Source organism: Numenius arquata, chromosome 5 (assembly GCF_964106895.1).
Source record: "Numenius arquata chromosome 5, bNumArq3.hap1.1, whole genome shotgun sequence".
In the NCBI taxonomy this organism is placed as follows: domain Eukaryota; kingdom Metazoa; phylum Chordata; class Aves; order Charadriiformes; family Scolopacidae; genus Numenius; species Numenius arquata.
The window spans coordinates 56,869,673-56,893,064 of record NC_133580.1 but is presented as its reverse complement, the minus strand read 5'-3'; the positions used below and the strand labels follow the sequence as shown (position 1 = coordinate 56,893,064).

Here is a 23,392-nt window from a genome sequence, read left to right as displayed (position 1 = left end):
CCTGACCTTGAGTGTTTCCAGGGATGGGGCATCTGCCACCTCTCTGGGCAACCTGGGCCAGTGTTTCACCACCCTCATTGTAAAAAATGCTTTTCTTGTATCTAGTCTAAACCTACCCTCTTTTAGTTTAAAGCCATTACCCCTTGTCCTAGTGCAACAGGCTCTGTCCCCATCTTTCTTGTAGGCCCCCATTAAGTACTGAAAAGCCACAATAAGGTCTCCCCAGAACCTTCTCTTCTCCAGGCTGAACAACCCCAGCTCTCTCAGCCTGTCCTCATAGGAGAGGTGCTCCAGACCTCTGATGACTTTTGTGGTCCATATTTAACATAGTTAACATAGTGTGCTACGCTAAAACAGCCCATGATCAGACAGATTTATTAGCAGAGGCATAATTTTATTGGACATTTCCCTGGAGAAACTTAAACATTAATTTTATAGGATACAAGTTGGATTGCTTAGACACTAACCTAGAAGTTATCACAATAATTAATTGAATTAATCAAAGCAGGGATGTTTCTTCTCTTGAGTTATTTTCTTTGGCTTTTAGCTTTTTTTTTTTTAAAGAGGATTTCACAATAACTATATCTTTATAATTTATGGGATCTTTATTACTAAATAACAAGCAAAAAAAAGCAGAGTAGCATAACATTTGAGATAATGCAAAACCTTATTTAAGAACACCCTTTTATTAAATACTGTTCTCTCAGCCTCCAGTGCAAGCTGTGAAACTAAATGTATACTTGTATTAATCTAAATCCAAAGAACTGTTGAAAGTCAGTGGGACATCATCTCTGAAACTCCATCATCTCTGGGCACTGGTGACTGAATTACTTAACCGTTCAGGAAAATTTCATCGTATCAACACACTTCTCTGAAGGAGAAATTAATCCCAGGTGCTTTGGCCAGTGAAAGCTCTGTATCTCACCGGACTGATATGAGTGTTGACACGGGACTTGGTCTGTGTGTGTGTTTGTGCTGCCTCTCATCACTGTAATCGCATTCAGTCCAAATCTGACAGCATGAGGCTCTGGAGCAGCTCAAAAGCATGATACGTACCTCCTTAATGAACTTTTGGAGAACATTTTTGCTTATGTGAAACACATGGAAAGGATAGTATCTGCTTGTTCACATTACAGCATCGCACAGAGCAAAGTCAAACACAGATAACTAAGGGCATACTTCACCATTGCCTTTCTACAGCTCTGGCAAGTCCCATTTCAGGTAAATGGACAAATTCTACTTTTCTTAATTTGAATTTTTCTGTGTTTAATACAATGTAGAAAATAATTCAGGTAATAATCTCTAATATTTTATATATCTCCAAATACTGATAAACACGAAGTAAAGGATATGCAAAACTGAATTAATTATTTGGTACTAAAAGAATGCTGAAAGCAAGGGAAAATGCTCCTCCACTCAACTTACTTGCTGATGTACTCTGCATTCAGTAGCTTGCCACATGTATTGCACTTAAAACAGCCCAAATGCCAGTGTTTGTCCAAGGCAACCAAGGACTGCCCATTTTTGATTTCTGAGCCACAGCCCCCACAACCTGCAAGGGAGAAATCCGGTATGAGTGAATCACATGCTTTAGATGGTCACGCAACAACACTGGTTACTGCAGTGCGAGGATCCATCGGTGTCCTAGTAACAGCTCGTGCAGGCTGTAAAGCTCGCTGCTGGCTGCTCACTGATGGATGACAAGTGCTGCTGCCCTAGCATTGTCCTAACATTGCTAGAGACATGAATCATTAAGAGAAAAAAAACTTAACAACAGGCTTCCTAGTGACTTAGGTTTTATTTTAATTCATTTATACTGCGTTTAAAAGATGCAAAGTTTGGCTGATTAAGTTTTCAAGCATCACAAATCAGCCCAAAAAATTAATAAAAAAAGACCTAAAAGTCATGAAATTAAAATGAATAACTGAACCTTCGTATTAGACTTTGCTTCTGGGTCTGAAAGCTTTACTCATAGTTCAAAATTCTTTTTGCATCTGTGGAAAAACTAAGTTGAAATTCTGATGTGAACTCCTGTAACCAGGAAAAATACACCAATACTTGAGAGGCATTACAAATTCCTAAGTAGTAGTGACGTTGTAACATGTGGAAGTGATGGCTAGCTATATATTTATTACTTATAATTCATAGATATTCACTTATAAAAAGCTCAAAAACATTCAAAGGAAAATTAAATGCAAAACATGTCACAACTGGATAACATAAACTCGACTATGTTCATTAAACAGGCTACAAGTGAAGTAGTTATAATCTTCAGTAAAAGTAATTAAGAAAGGACAAGACTTTTGGGGGATTTCGTTGCTTTTGGATTTTTTTTTTAAATCATGGATACTTTTGATTATGGTGGTAAAAGCCAAATCCACTCTTAGCTTCCACGCCAACAGTTCACCAGTGAGGGCTCTGTTTAGGGAAGCTGCACTGACATGGGATTTGAACCTCACTCTCTGTATCCTAAATGAATCCTCTATTACTCCGTAGGGTCCAGCTCTCATTCACTCTCTACACATTCCGATCTTTGTATAATTTTCTTACAAAATGTTAAAATAGTCAGAATATGCAAAAAAATAGGGATAAACATCAGTAATAAACTTATTCTAGTATCAATATCTCAGTAAACCTTCCAATCCTCCATACGATTATAATCTTCCATCTTATGTGAAAATACGTATTTTTTTAGGAATTCTTAATGTATACCAAGAATTTGCTAGAGAAAAGACAAAACCTGAAAGGCATTTGAAGAGTCACTTAGAGATGCCAGAAAAGAAAAAACACACAACGACTTGCATGGAAGAGAAAGATACACAAAAGCATTAAAAAAGATTTATCTAGTTATTAAGAAATAGCTTCAAACATAGGAAGTCATTAAAAGATTTAAGCAGTCCTCTTAAAAACTTTCTGATTTAAGATTCTATTTAGTTGGTTACGTGACCCTAATGAGACGCTCTGTTAGTGCAATTGTAAATGTTTAATTTCTTAGAGCACAACAATAAAGGATAGTTCTTATTTTCCTTTAGTGGATTTGGAATGGATTAAGGGAGTAATAATATGTCTCTCTAACATCACCCTGCAGAGCACCAATATGTGGAAACAAGCCCAGCACAAAACCATGTGCACCACAGATCAGAACATTTGAGTTTTGCTAATAAAAGAGAACATTTGGGTGTGTGCCTGGATTTAGTCCCACAAGACAATAAATACTGCAGTATCTATTCTTTAACTGCAATCAGATATTTGAGATCATCAGCTGCAGATGATCTCCCCTGCACCAGGGGTTCATCTGGTAATCTAATTTAATCTCACTGCTTGAGGGTTTATTTCACAAACTTAATACAACACCGTGTGCTCAGATGTTATTCACCTTTCATCTGGTTTAAGCTTGGGTGAGCAGAAAAGCAGCATTTTGAGAGCTACTTTTTTATTCCTAACTGCTGTTTTCTCTGTTAGGTTCCAGATAATTAAAAACAAATATTGTGGTTGCTATGCCAACAGTGCCTATTGATGCAATGTCCTTGTCTTCCTGTCTTGGATGCAGCATCCTTTGGTGACTCACCTAATTTCAACTAATAACTCTGCAGAACACATCAATTTGCAGCTACATGTTGATATTCTTCCCCGAGTAGTCTTTCAACATTGCCACAAGAGGTTTCCAGAGCTAGCGTTTTATAAGAGAAACAAAACAGGTACCTAGGTATTTATACAATAATAAAAAATTCAAGGACTCGGGCAAAAAGCAAATATTTGTCATTTTTCATTTCTTTCAAAGGTAATGCGTAAAAGAGGTCAAAACCAAACTGGGAGGATGAAAATAGAAGGACTGTTCATAAGGGGCAGTAATGTTGGGAGTTCAGTGAGTCCCAAGAGATGTCCTGAGAGCATTATTAAGCTCAAGTCAGAGAAAAATAGGCCGTCGAATAACACACATAGTATGTATCAGGCAGTTCTGAGCCAAGAGCAAAGCCAACGTAGCAGCAGGTCAACATACTACTTGCTCCTTGACTCAGCTTGCCTCAAGTCACGTGTTTTTGTGCACTACTGTTCTTTTATAAAAAGAATTGTTTAAAACATCAAGGTCTTTTCCAAGAAGACTGTTGTTAAAACAAGGAGACACTAGCGCCATGTATTGCTTTGTGTAATCTGTAGCACAGCTACAGACAGCCATTCCAGACTTTCAATTTTCCAGTTCAACCAAAATGTCTCTGACGCTGCTTGTTTATTTCTGAAACACTAGTCCTAGCCTAAGGATTAGTAAGTGCTTGGAAAATAACTGTTATTACACATTGCTCTTCCACATATCACATGTTAATTCAAATGTTTCCCAAATTCTTTCTTATCTTTTTAGATAATTGGTTAATTTTCTGTATATTGTCGTTGGTCAGGCTCTGACATATCCTGCTATATATACATGCACACACCTCCATGTCTTTGTGGCTGAAATGTTTCCCATTGACCCATCAAAGCTCTATAACCTTGCTACCCAGTTTCCAGAAGCCCAGGAGCTCTGCAGCTCCTGGGACAGCTGGGTGCTACATGTCACCATGAAATCAAAAGATGCTGCCCTGCAGCAGCACTGCAAGACACTGGGGAAATGGAGTAAGTAAGAGATAAGAATGGACATTGTCTACAGGTAAGGAAGATATTTATCTTGGATCCTGGCACTATCATGGCACAATTTACTTGCAGATCGATATGGACCTCAGTCTGCCCTTTAAGAAGCCATGATATCTATCAGCTCACCCCCATCACTACATCGTTTGAGAAGCAGAGTTTGTAAGTCTCAGGTGAAGAACAAATCAAATTATTTCAGAAGTCCAGTCTACAGTGTGGCAGATAACCAGGTTTGAACCAAGACTCTTATCTGTATCCACTAAAACCTGTAACAAGCAAGATTTCCTCCATTTCTAATGAGTTTTAAAGCAGACCTGTATTTAAATACTTGCATCTGTTTGAGATTTTATTCAGGGAAAAGCTAAACTTGTGCTTTCCAAGGTCAGGTTCTGCCACAAAGATATGCTTCCAGTGCTCTTTCTCTTTGAGGGAAGTGGTTTGCTTGCAAACCTGCTGAGGTTTGCAGGTACCCGTGCGCTGGGGAGGCTCGGTGCAGCGACCTCAGAGAGCTGGGCAAATGCAATGCAAGAAAAAATTCTCTATGGAGTGCGTGTATGTACAAAGAAAGGGAATGTAAGTACATTATCTGTGACACAGAATCCTTTAATCAAATGAAGTTGTTCTGTCAGTACTCAAGCAGGCAAATAATTTCCATTAAAGTCAAAGCCACTTTTCCCATATGACAAGGAGACAAACAGATGACAGGCCATTAAAGTATGGATCTGCAAATGCAGCCAGCCAAGATGGCTGAGGATGATCCATCTCTGGAATAAGTGACAAGGGAAAGCACCTAGGAGAGGGCCATCTCCTCCACAAAAGAGTACAGCATTACCAACAGCACAGTGTCTCTCACTGCATTCACACAGCAGCTTTTGCTGACAAACTGGAGAAAGGAGAAGTGAAAACTTCTGTAAAAAGAGAGACGTAGGGAAAAACAAAGAAAAAAGAAAAAAAAAGGAGAAATTTCTCCCTGAAGTGAACTGAATTCCTGATATTCAAAGAAGAACATTCTATGGAGTCCTACCTCAGCCATGCCAAATCCAGCTTGATGCGATAAGATAGTCATTAAAATATCTCTGTCTTTGCTGTTTAATTACATACAGGAGGTGGATGAATCTTAAAGTGTGGCAGCTCCTCATGCACAAATCAGCAGAGGAACAGAGTTCAGAGCAACAACACCACTTTATGATCTGCTACAAAAAAAACTGTTATCAAAAGAACACATTTCATTTCTGAAGTGTTTGTATCTTGTCATAGTACACAACAGTATTGAGGTCAAGGCAAATGTCCCTCTGGTCACTCTGCATACATTAACCCTTCCTGTGTTGTATTTAGCCATGCAGTCCTGTCACTGATATTTTCTGAAGCAATCCTGGAACACTTACAAATGACTAAATAGCACATTGGATTTTACTTTAGGTGGAGTTGGACTAAATCCTCAAAAATATTAACATCCGTTTTGCACCTTTCTTCAAATAATTTGATTTACTCCAGTTTTAATTGAATGTTCTGGGAGGTTCTGTGTACTGTTAACCCTATAATGGCACCATTTGTGTTTCTTTTTACTATCAGACTTCTCAGAAAACTGTCATATCCTTTATCACAAGACTACTTTGTATATCTTGACACCTCTTAAGCAGCATAGTGGCAAAAATTCCAGTTAAACGTATCGGTGTAAAATCATGTTCTTTAAACCTCTGCAGACTAAGAAGTACCAACAGAAAAAAGCAGAAACCCCTACTTACTTCGCAGGTTCTGTATGGGCAAAGAGCCAGTGCTGCTGGAAGGGGGCAGGGAACATTTCTGGCAGATGCACTCCTTCCCATTAAAAGTTACCCGGTCACCCGCAGGGAAAGGCAGCCTACAACAGAGGAAACAAAAGCAAACAGGTTACAGTCTCGGGCCTTTATCAAAGCTAGATATCTTCTCATAAAGGAACTGATTATTGTTCTGGTTTCTTTTTATCTACTTGTCCAGTTCTCATTCGCAATTTTCCAGCCACTTGGAGGATAAAGTATCGAAGGGACACACCAAACAGACAATTGCAAACACAGATGTTACAGCTACTTAGAAAAAATAATAAGCTAAAGATACAAAACACCACTCAAATCCAAATCCTTGTGTATTTAAGAAATGCAGTATCAGCAAGAGTTGATGACTAACAGTATCAGTTACAGAATGAAAATAAAACTGGCATTACAGGGAGAAAGCATAGACAAAAGCAGCTGCCTTTATGTTGTCAAAATGCTGCATGAGAGTGATGACTTTTACACATTAAAAAACCAGCACTTTTCCTCACAACTTTTATCATATCAAAGTCCTCCTCTTAATCTATATGCTCAGAAAGTAAATGTCAGTGAACTCTCACAGGAGAAAATCTATCCCTCTTATAAAACCCAAAGTGTCTACATTACTTGCTTGCTGTACTCAAAACCAGTTCTCCTTACACTTAATTAATTCCTTCCTTTTACCAATGTCCTTAAAACAAAAAGCTTTCCGCTGTGAGTTTTCTCGTCCAGGCACAGAAACTACTGAGTTTTTTTCTCTAAGAGGACCAGATGGACAAATCACTTCATAATGCAGCAAAGGATGGCGAGGATTTAAAAACACATTTCACTCCACCCAAAGCTCATGTCCAACTAAATCCCAAGCGAGCTATTAAAATATGGCTTAAGTGGGGCACAAACATAATGCAAGCCTTCTGCCTGGTGAAGTCCATCTGATCAGATTATTTCATTAACGTTTCATTAAAACTCTGCATGACGTTTCCCAAGAACGCTATCAAATTCATGCCAATTGAAAGGTTGTCTTCACTACAAAGACTGCACAGATACTTCCTGTTAAGCATAAACATTATTTTGCTCCCTAAACCACCCAAGAGTGGCTTATTCTACATTTGTGTTACGTTAAAAAAGAATTTTTTTATTACTTAAAGAAAACGAAAGCAATGCTGTCTTTTTTTTCTAAATAATGTTACTAAAATCTATTTTAAACCAGTTAAACAAGTGTTCAGCACTGTCATCCATTTTGGTCCATAGGCAATACTTTGAAAATTATGAGGACATATGGAGTTTAAATATTGTTATATCTTTGGAGATCTGATAATGAATTCTGCTTTTTTTTTTCCCCTTCACTAATGACTTAATACTCCAAATACTTGCTACCTTATTACTTACCTAAAGTTAAGCTAAGGAAAAATATTTTATGGAAATAGCCTTTAAAATTGCCCTGCTCTTTGAAACAACTAAATGTTCCATGTGTGATTCTGGTACAAACAGGCCCAATGCCATGTTAGTACAGATCCAGGAGTCCTAAATTTCCACCTGTTCAAGACAGGATTTTGTACCATGAATTGTACTCAATAACCTGATCAGAAGATGACAACACTCTCTCTAGTATAACAGACAAGATGTGATCGAGCCCCACTGCTCCAGTGAGCAGGAAATCTTTTCTATCTTGCAGCAATCCAGCAGCAGCAAGCTCCTGTGTTATGTATAAAAACCTAAAATGTTCTTTTTAGGTCATAACTGTTGTTTGCAATGGATTTTTATACTGCTTAAAGTCACGGAGACTTCTAATATATGAAATAATAAAAGGGTCTCATGAACATCACGGAAGTTGGAGTTGAGGTTGGAAAGGACCTCTGGACGTGAACATACGTTCATTTGAATAAAAATTACCAAATGTGATCCACTTCTATATAGATAATGAAAGTTTATGACTAATTACCAAAAATTGTCTTAACATTGGAGTGATATAATCTAAATGCTATCCTAGTTTTCTACTGCCAATGTGAAAGATGCCATTTAATCATGCTTTCATTTTAATACAATATTACAAAATCAAGTCTAGAAGTAAGCACTATTGATTGAACTGGAAAGACACAAGCCAAGGAATTCCAGTTGTTCCAGAACTGAGACAAAAACTTGTAATTGACCTCCTATGTGTTTTCAGGAAGACATCTCATCTTGATTTACAGACACCCATATATTTATTACAGCCACTGGTAATCTATTTTGAATTAAACCCTCATGAAAACACTAACCTGTTCCACAGATACAATCACACAACTACATTGCCGTACAACTACCCCAATATCTTTCATTCTTATGCACAGCTGCGTGCCCTGGGTGGGATATCACCATCAAGTATGGTTTGCCATACTCTTTATGGAGAACAAGACTGGGAACTCAGCTAATGACCCAATTGGACTCTCATAAGATGTCTCAGTAAAACAGCATGCTTTGCACCGTTAATAATCCTGGAGATGGTGACGTCCTGGAAGCCATGAACAATTCACTGCTCTGAAGAAGTACTGTGACTACTGAGCAGTCTTCTATCTAGTATATTAGGAGCAGAAGCCAGAGGCAAAGTTAATATATTTTTTGACTCAATGATTTACCTAACAAAAATTCAGCTGAGCACAGAAACCCATCTGAAACAATACACCAAGTAAAGTAGAAGTAGGGACCGTTCACTTTGAATTGGCTTAGCTACATTAGGCAATTAAATAATCTAAAAGAAAATACAGTTAAAACTTAGAGAGGAATAGGATAATTGACCTCCTACAGCACAAAGACAGAGCCAGGTAGATGACACCCACATATCATGCCAAAGCTCACAGGCACCATGGAACGCCACAGAGCCTCCTTCAGGGTGAGCATGTGTGGAGGCTCTCCTACCCCATAAACGTACCTTATTTGGTCTATTTTCTTAAAGTTCAGTAACAATTCACTGTGCCCTTCCATTCAGAGGGGAGAGGGCAACAGTTTCACGTCTCTATTGAGTTTTTTACGTCTGCAAGATACCTTGCTCTATAAAAAATCTTCCTTGGAAGTTGTCTGCCCAAAGGCACAGGCAAATGTCGCCTTCCCTCACTGGTCTTCTAAACTCGTAATTAAGCCTTGGTGTTTGCTTCACTATTTCCTTGACTGGGAATCTAGAATCCATACACAGCACATTTGCCAGTATTTCTGTAACATTTGACCTCTCCCTTTCACAAACAGCCCTATGTGAGGATTTCAATGCTGCTAAGAGTGAAAGCACAACAGAAGGTGATAACAGTCAATTAACGAGGTTTCAGTTTCTGAGCTCTTTAACTTGTGGGCAGGACTATAAATAGCATTGTAGGTTAAGAGCAGTGTATCTGCCTTTGAATATAATGACATCTCACAACCAGTCACCCACTGAACATTGCTAGATATGGGTTTTAATTAGCTACTTATCCTTTTAAAAATATTCAGTGTGATTTTCACAGTTGGCTAATCTATTTTTAGAATGAGAATTAAGACCATCTTTAAAGTAGCTCTCTGAAATGACTTTAGGAGTTTAATACATCTTCTATGATTCACTTCCCAATGAATTTTGCTTTATCCGCCTGCCTACAATATTTGTAAACCCAGAAATGACTGGAGCTGACCAACAAATTTATATTGTAAAACACCAAACCACCACCAGCCTAATCCAGGGTAAATCTGTGCTGATACTGAAAGGTCTGGTTCTGGTCTTACCCATCTCTGCACCACGCCTCATCTTATGCAGCTGTGGACAAGACATTCCAGCTTTCTGGGCCAAAAGAAAATATTCAATTTTTTTTAGAGCAGACAGATGGCCTTCTGTTCTTTAAGTTGCTGATCTGATTCTGTGGCTGAACAGTCAACTAAATTTAATATAAGAAAATTAACAGAAGCATATGGTCAGGACTGTAGGCAGAGCAAAGCAATTCATTTCAGTCACAGCCTGCAGTTACACTGGGCCAGGTGTAATGTCAGAATGCAACCTAAGGACCTACAGAATCAAATTCTGCTCTCATTTCTACCTGGGACAATCATATCTCTCAAAGTTGCTCCATAGGGATGAATTTGACACAGGGTGTTAAACCTGATGAGACAAAGTGGACATTACTTGCTATCTACTGCCTTCACGAATATTAACAAGGGCAAATGCCAAGTCCTGCACCCAGGGAGGAATAACCCCGTGCACCAGTACAACTCGGGGGTCAATCAGCTGGAAAGCATAAAAAGACATGGGGTCCTGATGGAAGCCAAGCTGAACATGAGTCAGCAGAGTGTCCCTGCAGCAAAGGCGGCCAACTGCATACTGGGCTGCATTAGTGTTGTCAGCAGGTCCAGGGAGTCATCTTTCCCTCTGTTCATCATTTGACAGACTGCTTCTGGAGCAGCGTGTACCATTTTGGGCTCCTCAGGACAAGATTTACTGGAGGGAGACCAGTCGGGGTGGCTAGGCCCAGAGCTGGACCACAGGACTCATGAGCAGTGGCTGAAGGAGATGGACTTGTTCAGCTCTAAAATGCTCAGGGGAGATCTTACTGCTGCCTAAAACTACCTGATGACATGTAGATGAAGTTGGAGCCAGGCTCTTGCCAGAGGTACAGAGTGAAAGGACAAGAGGTAACAGACACAAACTGGGGCATGGGAAATACCAATTCACTATAAGAAGAAAAAAACCACTCCCATAAGCATGCTTGTCCTGGTTTGACGAGGAAAATGCTGGAACAGGAGAAGTTTGTGGGATCTCCATCCTTGTAAGTATTTAAAATGTGATGAGACAACATCCTCAGCAGCCTGCTCAATCTGGACTTGCTTTGAGCCAGGAGGTGGACCACAGGATCTCCACAGGTCCCTTCCATCTTACATGACTCTAGGGCAATAGGTATGTTTCAGGTGTAAATCTGAATAGCAGGACAGCAAGACTCCTTTGTTCAGGAAGCACCATATATCGATAAATCTATTTGTTTTAGAATCAAAATGCCAAGCAGAACACACAGTCTGATTTCAAAACCTTGGCCCCAACATCCAGATGAAGAAGCATGTGTTATGAGGTGCTTTACGAAGTAACCAGTACTGCTTAAGTGGGAACCAAACTCTCAAAATTCAGCAGCACTAAAAAAAGTGAGCAATTAAAAAGGTTTAGTATATTGAAAAAGCATCTGACATAATTGCTACATTCTACAACAAACTGAATTTTAACATCTAATTTTCAGTATTGTCTTAATTTCTTAAGACATACAAACACAAAAGCCTTCAGCTTCTTCCTAGAAACAGCAGTGTTGAATGTTGAATGAATGAACCTGTTGTTGGGAGAGAAAAAAAAAAGTTTTCAGTTTTCTGAATTTTTATCTTCAGCTGCCTGGCCACAGCAAATTACCTTCTTGAAGATAACAGAAATACGAATGAACTGAGAGAAGTTTTACATCTGGATTTGGCACAAAACCTCTTGAAGAATATGTAACTGCCTTTTGCCTCTCCACACATTATTCACTTCTGCATGGCACACAGTCAGCTTCTGCCAATATGCTGTTTCAAGACAAACCTTCCTAAATTCAGACAAAATACTGAACTCAGATATCCAAATTCTGTAAAGCAAACACGTACCTGTTTGTTTATTAACCTGGAACATACATGCTAATTTATCCCCCCAGGAATGTATAGAACAGTTATCCCTTGAATTTCAGTATTCTTTTAATTAAAGGTTGGAAAAATATAGCTTTTTGTGACATATAAATGATGAAGAGAGAAGGACAATATGACTCTTAAGTAGGAGCTATATTTTTCCAACCTTTAATTAAAAGAACACTAAAATTCAAGGGATAGCTATTGTATACATTCCTCCAGCTGGGTGAATAAACAGCACCTCCAACTTCACCAATTACATTAACCTTTAAAACCAAGCTCCAGATTTTTGCTACCCTATGAACACATAGCATGTCAGTAACAATCAAATATAGAGTTTATGTATAGTACAACCTTATGCAGACCATATAACTTATGCATGTATGGTTTGCATAGATGTATTAATACACCTAAATAACTTATTAACACATTAAGACCTCTCCTGAAAATTCCATTTTAAAAAGTATTATCACAGGTATGGTTACCTATTGCTTTCTGAAAGACCACGTCCTGCCCTTTGCCATCGTGCATAAAATACTCCTGGGAGCCGTACAGTCCTGTCTCTGACACCCATATAAGAGCTGCATGCACAATTTTAATAAAACTCAGCTTCTAGTGATACAGATAGCCTTAGTTGTCTCCCTCTTTCTATTTCAATTCTACAGAGACATGAACCTTTTGGAGGAAATGTCTTTGTGAGCCCTCTGCAGGGCACAGCCCCTTCCAGTTAATGAAACCCTAAGAATAACATTGACCACTCACTCACTGTGAATTCAGAGTAAGCAGTTAATATGGACGTTTCTTAATCTGTGTTGTTATTTTTCTACTAATTCCTAGTTTTAGGCATTATCATCATGAAACACAACAGCAGAAAATCATTTCCCTGGACTGTAAGTAGCACTGTAAGAAGAAGGGGCCAAACCCTCAATCTTTATGCCAGCAGAGCAAACATGCAATTAAAACTTAAATTTGTTTAGGAGCAAACTGGTCAATGCAAGGTAGAGAGAAACAACTACATAGGATGATACATTACACTGTACTTTTAATAGTTTTTCTCTGAACACTAATTCATTTTTTTCACACTTTGACCTGTTGCAGCCTTGCGCTACAACATCCGGGTCCCAAGGGATGCCCAGGGATGAGTTGGGTTTCTGACGCACGAGCTTTTTCACAGAGGAGGGCAGCAGCTTATGAATGCAGTGCAGAGGAGAAGGCACCAGGGAACACGAAAAGAACAGAACATACAAACAGAAATACAGGTTATAAAAGGGCTCATTTAAAGCAATTAGCGATCCTGCACCACTCTGGAGACCCGTGTCATGAGTGCAAAGTGCCTTCTGCTCCCAATGTTTTCCTGCTGAAGTTGGTAAGAGTCTGGCTTGGTTTCCATTAGGGCAGGATCAGCCCCACTGTCAGGCCGTCATCACCTTGCAAGTTCACACCATTCTGGAAATCGAATTTCTAACAGAGCACCCACACTAAAGTCCAGCTGTAAATGGCAATGTCAGATGCAGTTTGAGCGATCAGCCAACTGCCTCAGATAATGTGCTTTTGGCCCATTACTTAAGGTTTGTGCCCATCTGTAAGAAACAAGGACACAAATGGTACTCCTGACTTTTCCCACCGAAGAAAATGCCAAGGTAGAATGCTTTAAAAATCCTGTACCTCAAATCAAATGGCTCTATTTTTTTTTCTTTTTAATATTCTTTTTTAAAACAAACAAAATAAAATAGTTCTTTGTTCTGCTTAAGCCACATGTATTTACAGTCTACCCACCTTATTTTTACTGAGGATATCACTCAATAAAATAAATTCTGATGATGTTTAGATAGGACACCCTTTCTCATAAAAAAAACATAAATTATGCCTGGCTTGCAAAAACTGGGGTAATAGAAGCACTGCTGATTTAAAGCAGTTGAGGACCTAGTCCAGTTTTTTTACTATAAACAGATGATAGGATTCTTCTGTTGCTCTGCACCACAAGTCAGTGTTACAACCCCCCTGGGAGATACTAATTGAGTCTGGCTACTCAGCAGGGCATTAGTTGGCTCTGACGAAGACAACATAAATTTATGTGTCCTTCTAAGGAAAGCAACAGAAGCAGATCTGCATCTTCCTACTGAAGTTCTGGATAGCAGCAATTAGAAACTTCATCAATGAAATAGCTCTTAATCCAACTATTTAATTATACAGAAGTTTTGGGAACATCTCTGATTTTTATTTTTTTTATATGAAATAATGTTGTATCAGGAACTTAATTTTTAAAAGCTTAAGCATGTTTTCAATAAGCATATTTGTAGCATGTTCTAGTGAGTATTTTCAGTGTATCACAATTCAGCTCACCTGAAGTGTTAGGTACTTAAGAATAAATAGTTTAGTCATACAGAAAATTATTCTGAATTTCTAGAGAGATGAGACAAATTGTACCACCAAGCTCCAAACTATCAGCTGAAGGACTGACTAAGGACAGGAGGAGGTTAGTATATCCAACGGCCCAACTGACACCTAAATTAGGTTCCAAGCTGCGGAGTACAGTAACACACAGGTAAATAATTTATGCCTGAATGTTAAACACTAATGGTGGGGCTGACGATACAAGCACATTTAGGAGGAAAATGGAATCAACCAGTTTTTCTTTTTCTCTTAAATGAAGAAGTACCTCACTTTACAGAAGGTACTAGTGCTAAGAAGAAAAGGTACCAAGAATTAGCTGTGCTCATCTGCAGAAAAGCTGGAATACTGACAGGCTGCAGGCCGAGAACATGTGCAGCCAGCAGTTAACTCAGGAGATCCACAATTACCCAATTAAATAATTTTCATCCTATTTAAGAAAAAAAACAAACCAAAACAAAACCCACAATGTTTTAGGCTTTTTTTGTTTACTCTTCATGTCTGTTTTAAGTATCCAAAAGGAAAAAAATATCTCCTACTAAACAAAACAAAATTTGAAAAGACAGAATTTAATATAATAAAGGTTTGTCAGCATCAGAGTCTTCCCCTTAACACGATAATTTAATTATTCCTGTAATTGTTATATTAAACTGAGACCCTGCCATGAACCACGGCTGTTCTGGAACTTGAAGTCCTGCTTCTACATCACAGGTGGATACCGGAGCTTGGCAGCCCTACAAGCTGGGCAGGTTGGGCTGGCCGATGGCCACAGCGATACGGACACGCTGGTTTTGGGCTGCACAGTCACCTGAAGGAGGCACCAGCACATACAGCATCTACAGTGTGGTGCATCAGGGCCCCGTTGCACTTTCCCTTTGAAGGTGGGGTTACTTTTCTTGTACTGCTAAAGGCTCAAGTTTAGCCAGAGAAATTATTACACCATTTCCATTTGCTCCAAACAGCTATAACAGCTCATTTCCTGAGGCTTGATCTTCCTGAAGTCTTCAGCACATTTATTTGTGTGATTTCCACAGAAGAGGATTAAAACGCAGGTCAAACAGACATCAACTGCTTGTACTGCAGAGTCTGCAAACATCCCCACCAACACTGGGTCGCAATGTCACACGTACCCACGTGGGAAATGACCCCACTGAACTACACCAGGCTGTAGCAGGGCAAAATCTTGTGTGCTGTGTTACTTGTCACTTCCATAGCTGCTGGAGTTCCTCAGTGAAATCCAAGACGTACGTAAGTGTTTGTGAGTCCAGGACCTTTCTGTCCTAGTTTAAATGACTATTGGAGTTTCTGGGAAGCAGCACTGTGAAACTTCAGTTTAAACCTATTAATATGGTGTTCTCTTGGCTCGCTGAAGACTCAGCCGCTGGCACTGGAATCCTTTGTAACTTCAGCCAACAAAAGACGAAAAAGCAGACACCAGAGGAATAAAGTAACATTTGGGGCAAAAGGTCTGACAGCAGAGACAGCGACAGTTTCTCAAGTACATTGAAAACCTCACACATAAGATACCATAAAAGAGAAAAACCATATAGAAAAAAAAAAAAAAGAAAAAGACGCACCTCAGAATTTGTAAATTTTTAAAAAAATTCTGCTACTTTTTAGGGAGTGGATAAAAGAAAATGGAACTTTTTTTTTTTCCCCATCTGTAGGCTGTAAGTTTGCATGCCTGGCATTGGTCTTTCAAAAATCTACTTTTTAAATGCAACATAACTTTGTGTAGAAAACATACCTGCAGACAGCACACACAAAACAGTCTGGGTGATAGGTTTTGCCCAGTGCTGAGACCACTTCTCCCTCGATGAATTCATCACAACTGAAGCACCGTGTGCCATAGAGTCTCTGGTAGTCCAAAGTACAGATGTAGTCTCCCTGTCTCACAAAAAATCCTCCTTGAGCCAGGTCACATCCACAAGCTGCAGGAAGAGAAAAGGCAGACTCAGAAGGCTGGAAAAGCAAAGTTCGCTCTCTAAGACGATGCTGATTTTTCACCTATGATCAGTATGGTTCCTAGTGGAGTATTTTAGAGCACTTCAATATATTGACTTATTATCACAGAACAATTGTGCATCTGAAAAGCACTACTTTTATAGTAAATTACATCAGCAGTGTATTTTGTACACTCATAGTTTGGATTTATTCCATGTAAAAATATTAACCTCAGTGCAGAGGCTGCTAATACAGAGTTAAGTCTTTTGGAGTTCAGTTCACAGCACATACAACACCCATCATATCTAATAGGTTAAAGGAAATGCATAAAAGATATAAACATTCAAAATCTAAAGCACCCATGTTACAAAGAAACATTTCTGAGAGATTACAATTGTCTGATATTCCTCCTGGACCCAAAAGTAGTCAAAAATACTGCTCCCTCTAAACATGGGGTCTGATGTACGTGGCAACTTCCACAAGTTTACGAGATCCTTTTTTTCAATCAAATCTTACATTTACCTAACAAACATCACCCACCAAGCATGAATTGGAGAGCATCCAGAATCATGTGCTCCTGGCAAAAGCAGAGTTTTTATCTGTTGATTTATACTTTTTTAAGCTAAATCTGTAGGAATCTGAAGTTGATTAACCAGAAGCTTTTGAGACTTTTCAGGGGCTTCCTCCATTGCACCAGGGATGGAGCCAGGCTGGCATTTTGAGAATATCTAAGGTGGGAAAGGAGAGATACAACAGTCTGGCTAAAGTCATACAGAGTAGATAGAGATGTGGAAGATGATCCTCATTGATTGACGGGGATCTTTGAAAACGGACTTGAATTGCTTTATAAGGAGAACTAGAATTCAAAATGGTGAGGGATTCTGCTGCTGTGCTGACTACTACTTTACTTTAAGTCACAGCATCACACTTGTTACTACATGCTTCTGCTCCTGGGGGACGTGCATGTAGGGAAGCACTTTCAGCAGCAAATGATGCTAATGGTCAGAGGGCTGAACAGATGACCGCAGCAGTGTCACTACTCACATGCAGCACACAGAGGAAGAGTGGGAATGTTGTTTATCAAATTTGGGTTGCATGTACAAAACACTGCAGAGCTGCTCAGTGCCTTGGTCCCAAAATAGCAGAGGTTCCTAAACGTTTAAAGTCCAAGACTAAGATTTCTGCTTAGGTACCTGAGAGTTCACAAGCACTTTGGTTTTTAAATGTAAAGCCTCCTATCTCACACCAACGCCTGCTTGCAACGCCAAAACCAGTCATCTTGCAAACTATGAGAAATGAGTCCAGAAGGCATTCTTGAGGCACAAAATAACACATACTCATAGCACAGAAATCCCAAGAAAGCATAGGATCTGAACGTTAATTCAAAGACACACCCAATCACCTGCCCTTTTTTTAACATCTTTCTTAGTAGTTAGAGACTGCAGCACAGGAGACATGGGCTCAAGACCCTCTTTAAACCCCAAGTGGCCATTTAAGTCCTGATCTTTCTCCTTGGAGATGGCCCCAACCGCTAAGTGACAGAAAACAACAATCATGCTGAAACTGTATCAGTATATGACCAAGAACTGAAGAACCATGGGTTAATTAGCCTTTCTTATAAGCAATACAATTGGAATTATTTTACATTTGTCATGGACTATGGCCTAGATGATTTATCTTGCAATACATTGTTTATGTGCTTTATCTCACGGGCTTAACACAAACACTTTAACATTTTTTCTTTCTCACCCTTGCTCCAATATTTACTAAGGACATGCTTTTTGAACAGACTTTTCAAAACTATGGCATGACTTGCTGAATATCATGAGTTTCTTTCAGTCTATATATTTCAGCTAGGTATGTACTGGTGTGCCAGAAGCCCAAATCAGCTATGGATTTAAGATGATGCTGAACAGCATGCTGAGCTGATAATAATGATGCACCACAGCAGCTCTAAATTGTATCATACAGCATTTAAACTTGCAGAGTGGATCATAAGAGAAAAAAGCTAAAGGACATAATTGAGTTTCTGAAGCAAGCAGGGAGGGGTCACATCCCTATGGAATATTTCTTTAAGCCAATAGTTGCACATCTTAGAATCATAGAATGGTTAGAGTTGGAAGGGACCTTAAAGATCATTGAGTTCCAACCCCCCTGCCATGGGCAGGGACACCTCCCACTAGAGCAGGTTGCTCAAAGCCCCATCCAGCCTGGCCTTGAACACCTCCAGGGATTGGGCATCCACAGCTTCTCTGGACAACCTGTTCCAGTGCTTCACTACCCTTACAGTAAAGAATTTCCTCCTAATGTCTAGTCTAAATCTCCCCTCTTCCAATTTAAAACCATTACCCCTTGTCCTGTCACTACGTCTTCTGACAAAGAGTCCCTCTCTGGCTCTCCTGTAGGCTCCCTTCAGATATTGGAAGGCTGCTATGAGGTCTCCCTGGAGGCTTCTCTTCTCCAGGCTGAACAACCCCAGCTCTCTCAGCCTGTCTTCATAGGGGAGGTGCTCCATCCCTCTGATCATCTCCGTGGCCCTCCGCTGGGCCTTATTGCAGTGCACCTGAACAAAGCCACCAAGAACCGCTTTGAGCTGCAGGGCAGGCACTGACCTACACGTTTTGGTCCGTGCCACCCAAGGGGAACTTGGAGCTGGGCTCCCATAACAAGAGGAAGATGAGGAGTTGATCGTGTACCTACAAATTATCTGCCACTGCTCTGTTGGGCACTCTTGCCACTACTCATCTGCTAAAATAAGCGGTAAGCACAAGCAAATCTGTGTTTTTAGTGCCAACATGGGTTCTTAAGGGAGGCCAGGCAGACCCTGCCTCATGGCTGCTAACAGGGCCCCGGTGGGAGGTTGGGACAGGTGGACTGGTGACAGCCCTGCCACTGGTGTTTGATGGGACCCTGTCTCACCCCGATGGTATCTGCCTTTCTCTCTACTGTCACTGAGGTTACAATTACCATGGCTCACTGTGTATTACTCCAAAGCAATTTGCACTAATGCACTTAATCCTGGCTTCAGGGGAAACCCTGCAGTGAAACTGTTCCCTGAAAAGATACATTAAAACAAGATATTTGGACTTCAAAATAAAAGCTGCGCTCGACCTCTAATCAGGCCCCTTTCTGCATTGCCGTCACTTCATCCTCCCTGTACACGAAGAGTGGCTGAATTCTGGAAGATGGAACATAAACTGTTCCATGTTCACCTGAACAGCAGATTGAAGAGTAAGAATTGTTTTCTACCCAAGTTGTTCTAATTACCGGTTCCAAGTACCTGTTACTGTACTTCCCAATTAATATTAACAGCCTGACAGTCACAACAGGTACACTGCAAGTGAACCACCTACCAAAGTAATAGGTTCTTCCAGTGGCTTTCACTACACACCACACCAGGGTGACATTCATACAAGAAATGAAGTGGACCATGAGAAGGAAAAACAACCTACCAATATACTTACTCCGCAATACAGAATCAATTATTTAATTCCTGCAAAGAACTATTTCGAGATGCATGATTTTGTAGATAAAGTGCTGTAAATCTCTCCTACCTGTAGCTCCAGAGCAATAGATAGGATAGAAAAAAAAAAAAAAAACAGGATAAGATTGCAATTAGGTAATTGGCCAAGGGGAAGATGACAGTGGGTTGTGAAGGAGGAGGCAGCACAGTCCCAAGGATGGCAATTAGTACAGCTGATTAATGACTAAGGTAAATGCCAACAAGAATAACGTTCTTGCTACGACAAAGCAGACCAAGGCAATGAAGCGTGCTAATGACCCAAAGCCCATAGGCGCTATTGGCATAGAGAGGGATCTGGATAGAAGGGGAGCTGGATACCTTGAGACATGGAGAAGGGATTTACTTTAAATGCACAAGGTGAAATGTCTTCCATTCAAACAGGAGCAACAAAAAAATTCCCTCTGGGTGGCAGAAGGAAAGAAAGACTTGTGAATATGGGCAATCACAGGAAAACTAAAAGTTATTAATATTTTGAAGTGATAAGAAAGGATGGTCTGGGCCAAGCAGGTCCCACAGAGCTGGCTAGTACTAATGACGGTAAACCTTGTGAGCCCTCATCTAGCACACAGTATAACATGCTCAGTTACTTCCACAAAACACCGATTCACAGCAGAGCAGGGCTATCAGCTACAGAATGAAAGCCTATTTTAAGAGACAAGCAGAACGTGTCTTGTTTAGCCTAACAAGAACCCCAAACAACTAACACCTCAACATACATCTGAGGTTTAAACAGAGCAAGTTAAAGAAAAGATGAAGAGCTATTTAAATACAATGAGAATGTTGTCACAAGAACAAGTGAGGAAACCCTGGCAATGAACAAATGGAGGCTGCAAATTAATAGAAATGTTTCTAACCATCACAGGAAAGAGGTTGTGGAACAGCATCCCAATAAGAATGAAAAAAGATGGAAAAAAACACCTCAGATCTCTATAGCTTTGGAATGAAGTCTGAGCAATATTAAAAAGGGATTATGAGATATGGTTAAAGAATTAGCCTAAAGAGACTATCTTTTAAAGCATAATGAAAGAGAGATCACAGAACCATAAAAAGCATCAAACATGAGACAAGTTTGGATGAAATTAAGAAAAAAAATTTCTTTTTAAATTTCTTAGGGTTTGGGTACCTTAAACCCAATACCATCCATAAAATATAAGTATCAACATTCAAAAACACAGTTCTTCTGTTTAATGCTTCTGCTACATTAAGCAGATGCTTCCGTTGTCCTCCATAAAGTCAGTACTTCACAAACATTATAATATAAAAAAATACCCAAATAGTTTTATTCAACTGTTCCCTGATACTGCACGAAATTTTGAGTCCTCGAATTTTTTAGTTACAGCACAAAAAGCATGGGAAATAAGGAAAGAAGCTCTTTCGTTTTCACTGACAGTACTACTTTCTGTGTAATACAATAGTAGAAATAAACTGACATCTAAATAGCTATAAATTTATTTCAGACCAATTAGAGTCATAACAAATTGAATTGAGACTAGTGGCCGACATGCTTATTCTTCTTCAGAGATTTGATAACGTCTTCCGCTCAGCAAGGCTATTAAATCTCCTGATGTACGTCAGTATAACTTCTGATTGAGTTTAAGGCAAGAACATTTTTATGGCAGTGGATTATAATTTTCTTGAATATTTCTTTTATAAAGCCAGCCAATTCTATGTCACTAAAAACATAACTTGTGAAGATTTTAGTAATCTTACACGTGCTCTATTGAAGAAAAATAGGTTTTCCATTACAGATTTTAAATGAAAATGGGCTTTTCACGCAAAAACGTTAGGTACATTCTAAAATATTTCTTCAGAGAAAAAAACTGGGATGAAAAGATTTCAAACAGGCATAGCCATCACACAAGTTTTTAATCTGTATCAGTGATACCACTTTTTCAGTGTTTCAGCATTCCAAGAGGTTTTGAAAACCACTTGTATCCAACCTTGATGCCACATTGAGCCCCTTAATTTTTGTCAATAGTCATTAGTTCTTCTAGAGTTCCCTTTAAATTGATTAGCTATAAGCAAAACTCCGAAGAAAGAGTCCAGTAATGCAATTTTTGGCACAGAAAACTGACCAGGGTGGGCTTTGGGACCCTTCTTTCCATCTTGTTTTGGCACATGCCCGTAACAGAGACCACGCACGTGACAGTTCACAGAGGTGCTACCCTCTGCAAAGTCTTTATATTTATTCAGGAATGAAATGAAAATATATTTATTCATGAAAAATCTAGCTTGTAAGTGAATGTGAAGCATGAAGGAAGTCTCTGTAGTTATACTCTCCCTCTTACCTACTGACTCTGGAAGTTGCATGAAGTCACAGCTTTTCCACAAGTCATGTCTTCCTCTCCTGCTCTTCACACATCACTCCACCACCACCTATGTTCCACCAGCCACAACTCAAGTTGAGAACTCTCCTGCACCCTTTAAACCATCTGATATGACTTAACTCAGCTCCCAGCTGACCAGAGGAGAACATAGGGATTTCGATTAAATACTGGCTTGAATATTAAAATAGTCTCAACTTAAAGCTGAGAACAGTAGCTCTGAAAACAGACACATTGGCCACCCCTTGGGTGAGATGCTGTGCCCTTTGCCTTCTCCTTACATGGACAGAGAGACTGCCCAGCTGAGATGCTCCCGCACACGTGCAGAGACAAGAAATCAGGGAAAGGAAAGCTGGAGGAAGGCTAGGGAGCATGTTTCAAGGCAACTACCAGATCTTACTCTCCTAGGACAGGAAATCAGCTTTATATCACAGATCCACTCCTACCCAATGCTTGTCATCCAAAATGAGAATCTGGAGGTAGGGTTATTTTAAAACCTAGAAACAGTTTCCAACCATTACTGATGCTCATCTTAGTTAAACAAGAAAAGCACTGCGAACATAGCACTTGTGGCAATGAAGAGACTAACACTGAGTAACTCAGCTGCTTGTCTTGGTATTACCCTGCACAGCAAGGCAGTGCCCCATGCAGAACAGTTATGAGCTTTAGCAGTAATTTTTAATTAGTGAACAGGTGTTTGTTTGTGCTTATGGTATCTGGCAGCAAGCCGATACCTGGAGATGCTGTGGGACTTGAGGTGGAAGATGTCTACACCATTTCTGAGAGGGTACCTCAGGACTGCTTCTCTGACAACTCAGTAATTCCACTCATTAAGATGGTTTGCAGTTACCTGACACCAAAACACCTCATACAGATCTGAGGGGTTCCTCTACTTGCTTAGAAACAGGCTACTTTTTCTGCCAGCCCACTGTCTGTAACAGCACCTGGAGCACTGTCATTTACGCTGTGTGATTTCACAGTCAATCTAACTCCATAATTCTTTATTGCCTACAGCCTATAAAAATAAATAGCAGCAATAGCAATTAATTAATGCACTTTAAGCACGTTGCTAGCCCGCTATTGTATGCCATCAGTATTCCATTTGCACTGTACAAATATAAAATGCATCTCTATTTTCCTTGCTGGCAAATGAGCCTACTGAAAGCTGATTAATT

General features: G+C 39.7%; 1 protein-coding gene across 1 annotated transcript in view; it reads right to left on the bottom strand.

Annotated features, from left to right (window-relative positions):
- ABLIM2 (actin binding LIM protein family member 2) overlaps positions 1-23,392 on the bottom strand; it is a 146,224-nt gene that overhangs the window by 74,015 nt on the left and 48,817 nt on the right. The window contains exons 3-5 of the mRNA XM_074148116.1: positions 16,174-16,357; positions 6,369-6,484; positions 1,426-1,552 (exon numbers count right to left, since the gene is read on the bottom strand). Coding sequence (XP_074004217.1) covers positions 1,426-1,552; positions 6,369-6,484; positions 16,174-16,357 — 427 coding nt within the window. The remainder of the gene's footprint in view (positions 1-1,425; positions 1,553-6,368; positions 6,485-16,173; positions 16,358-23,392) is intronic.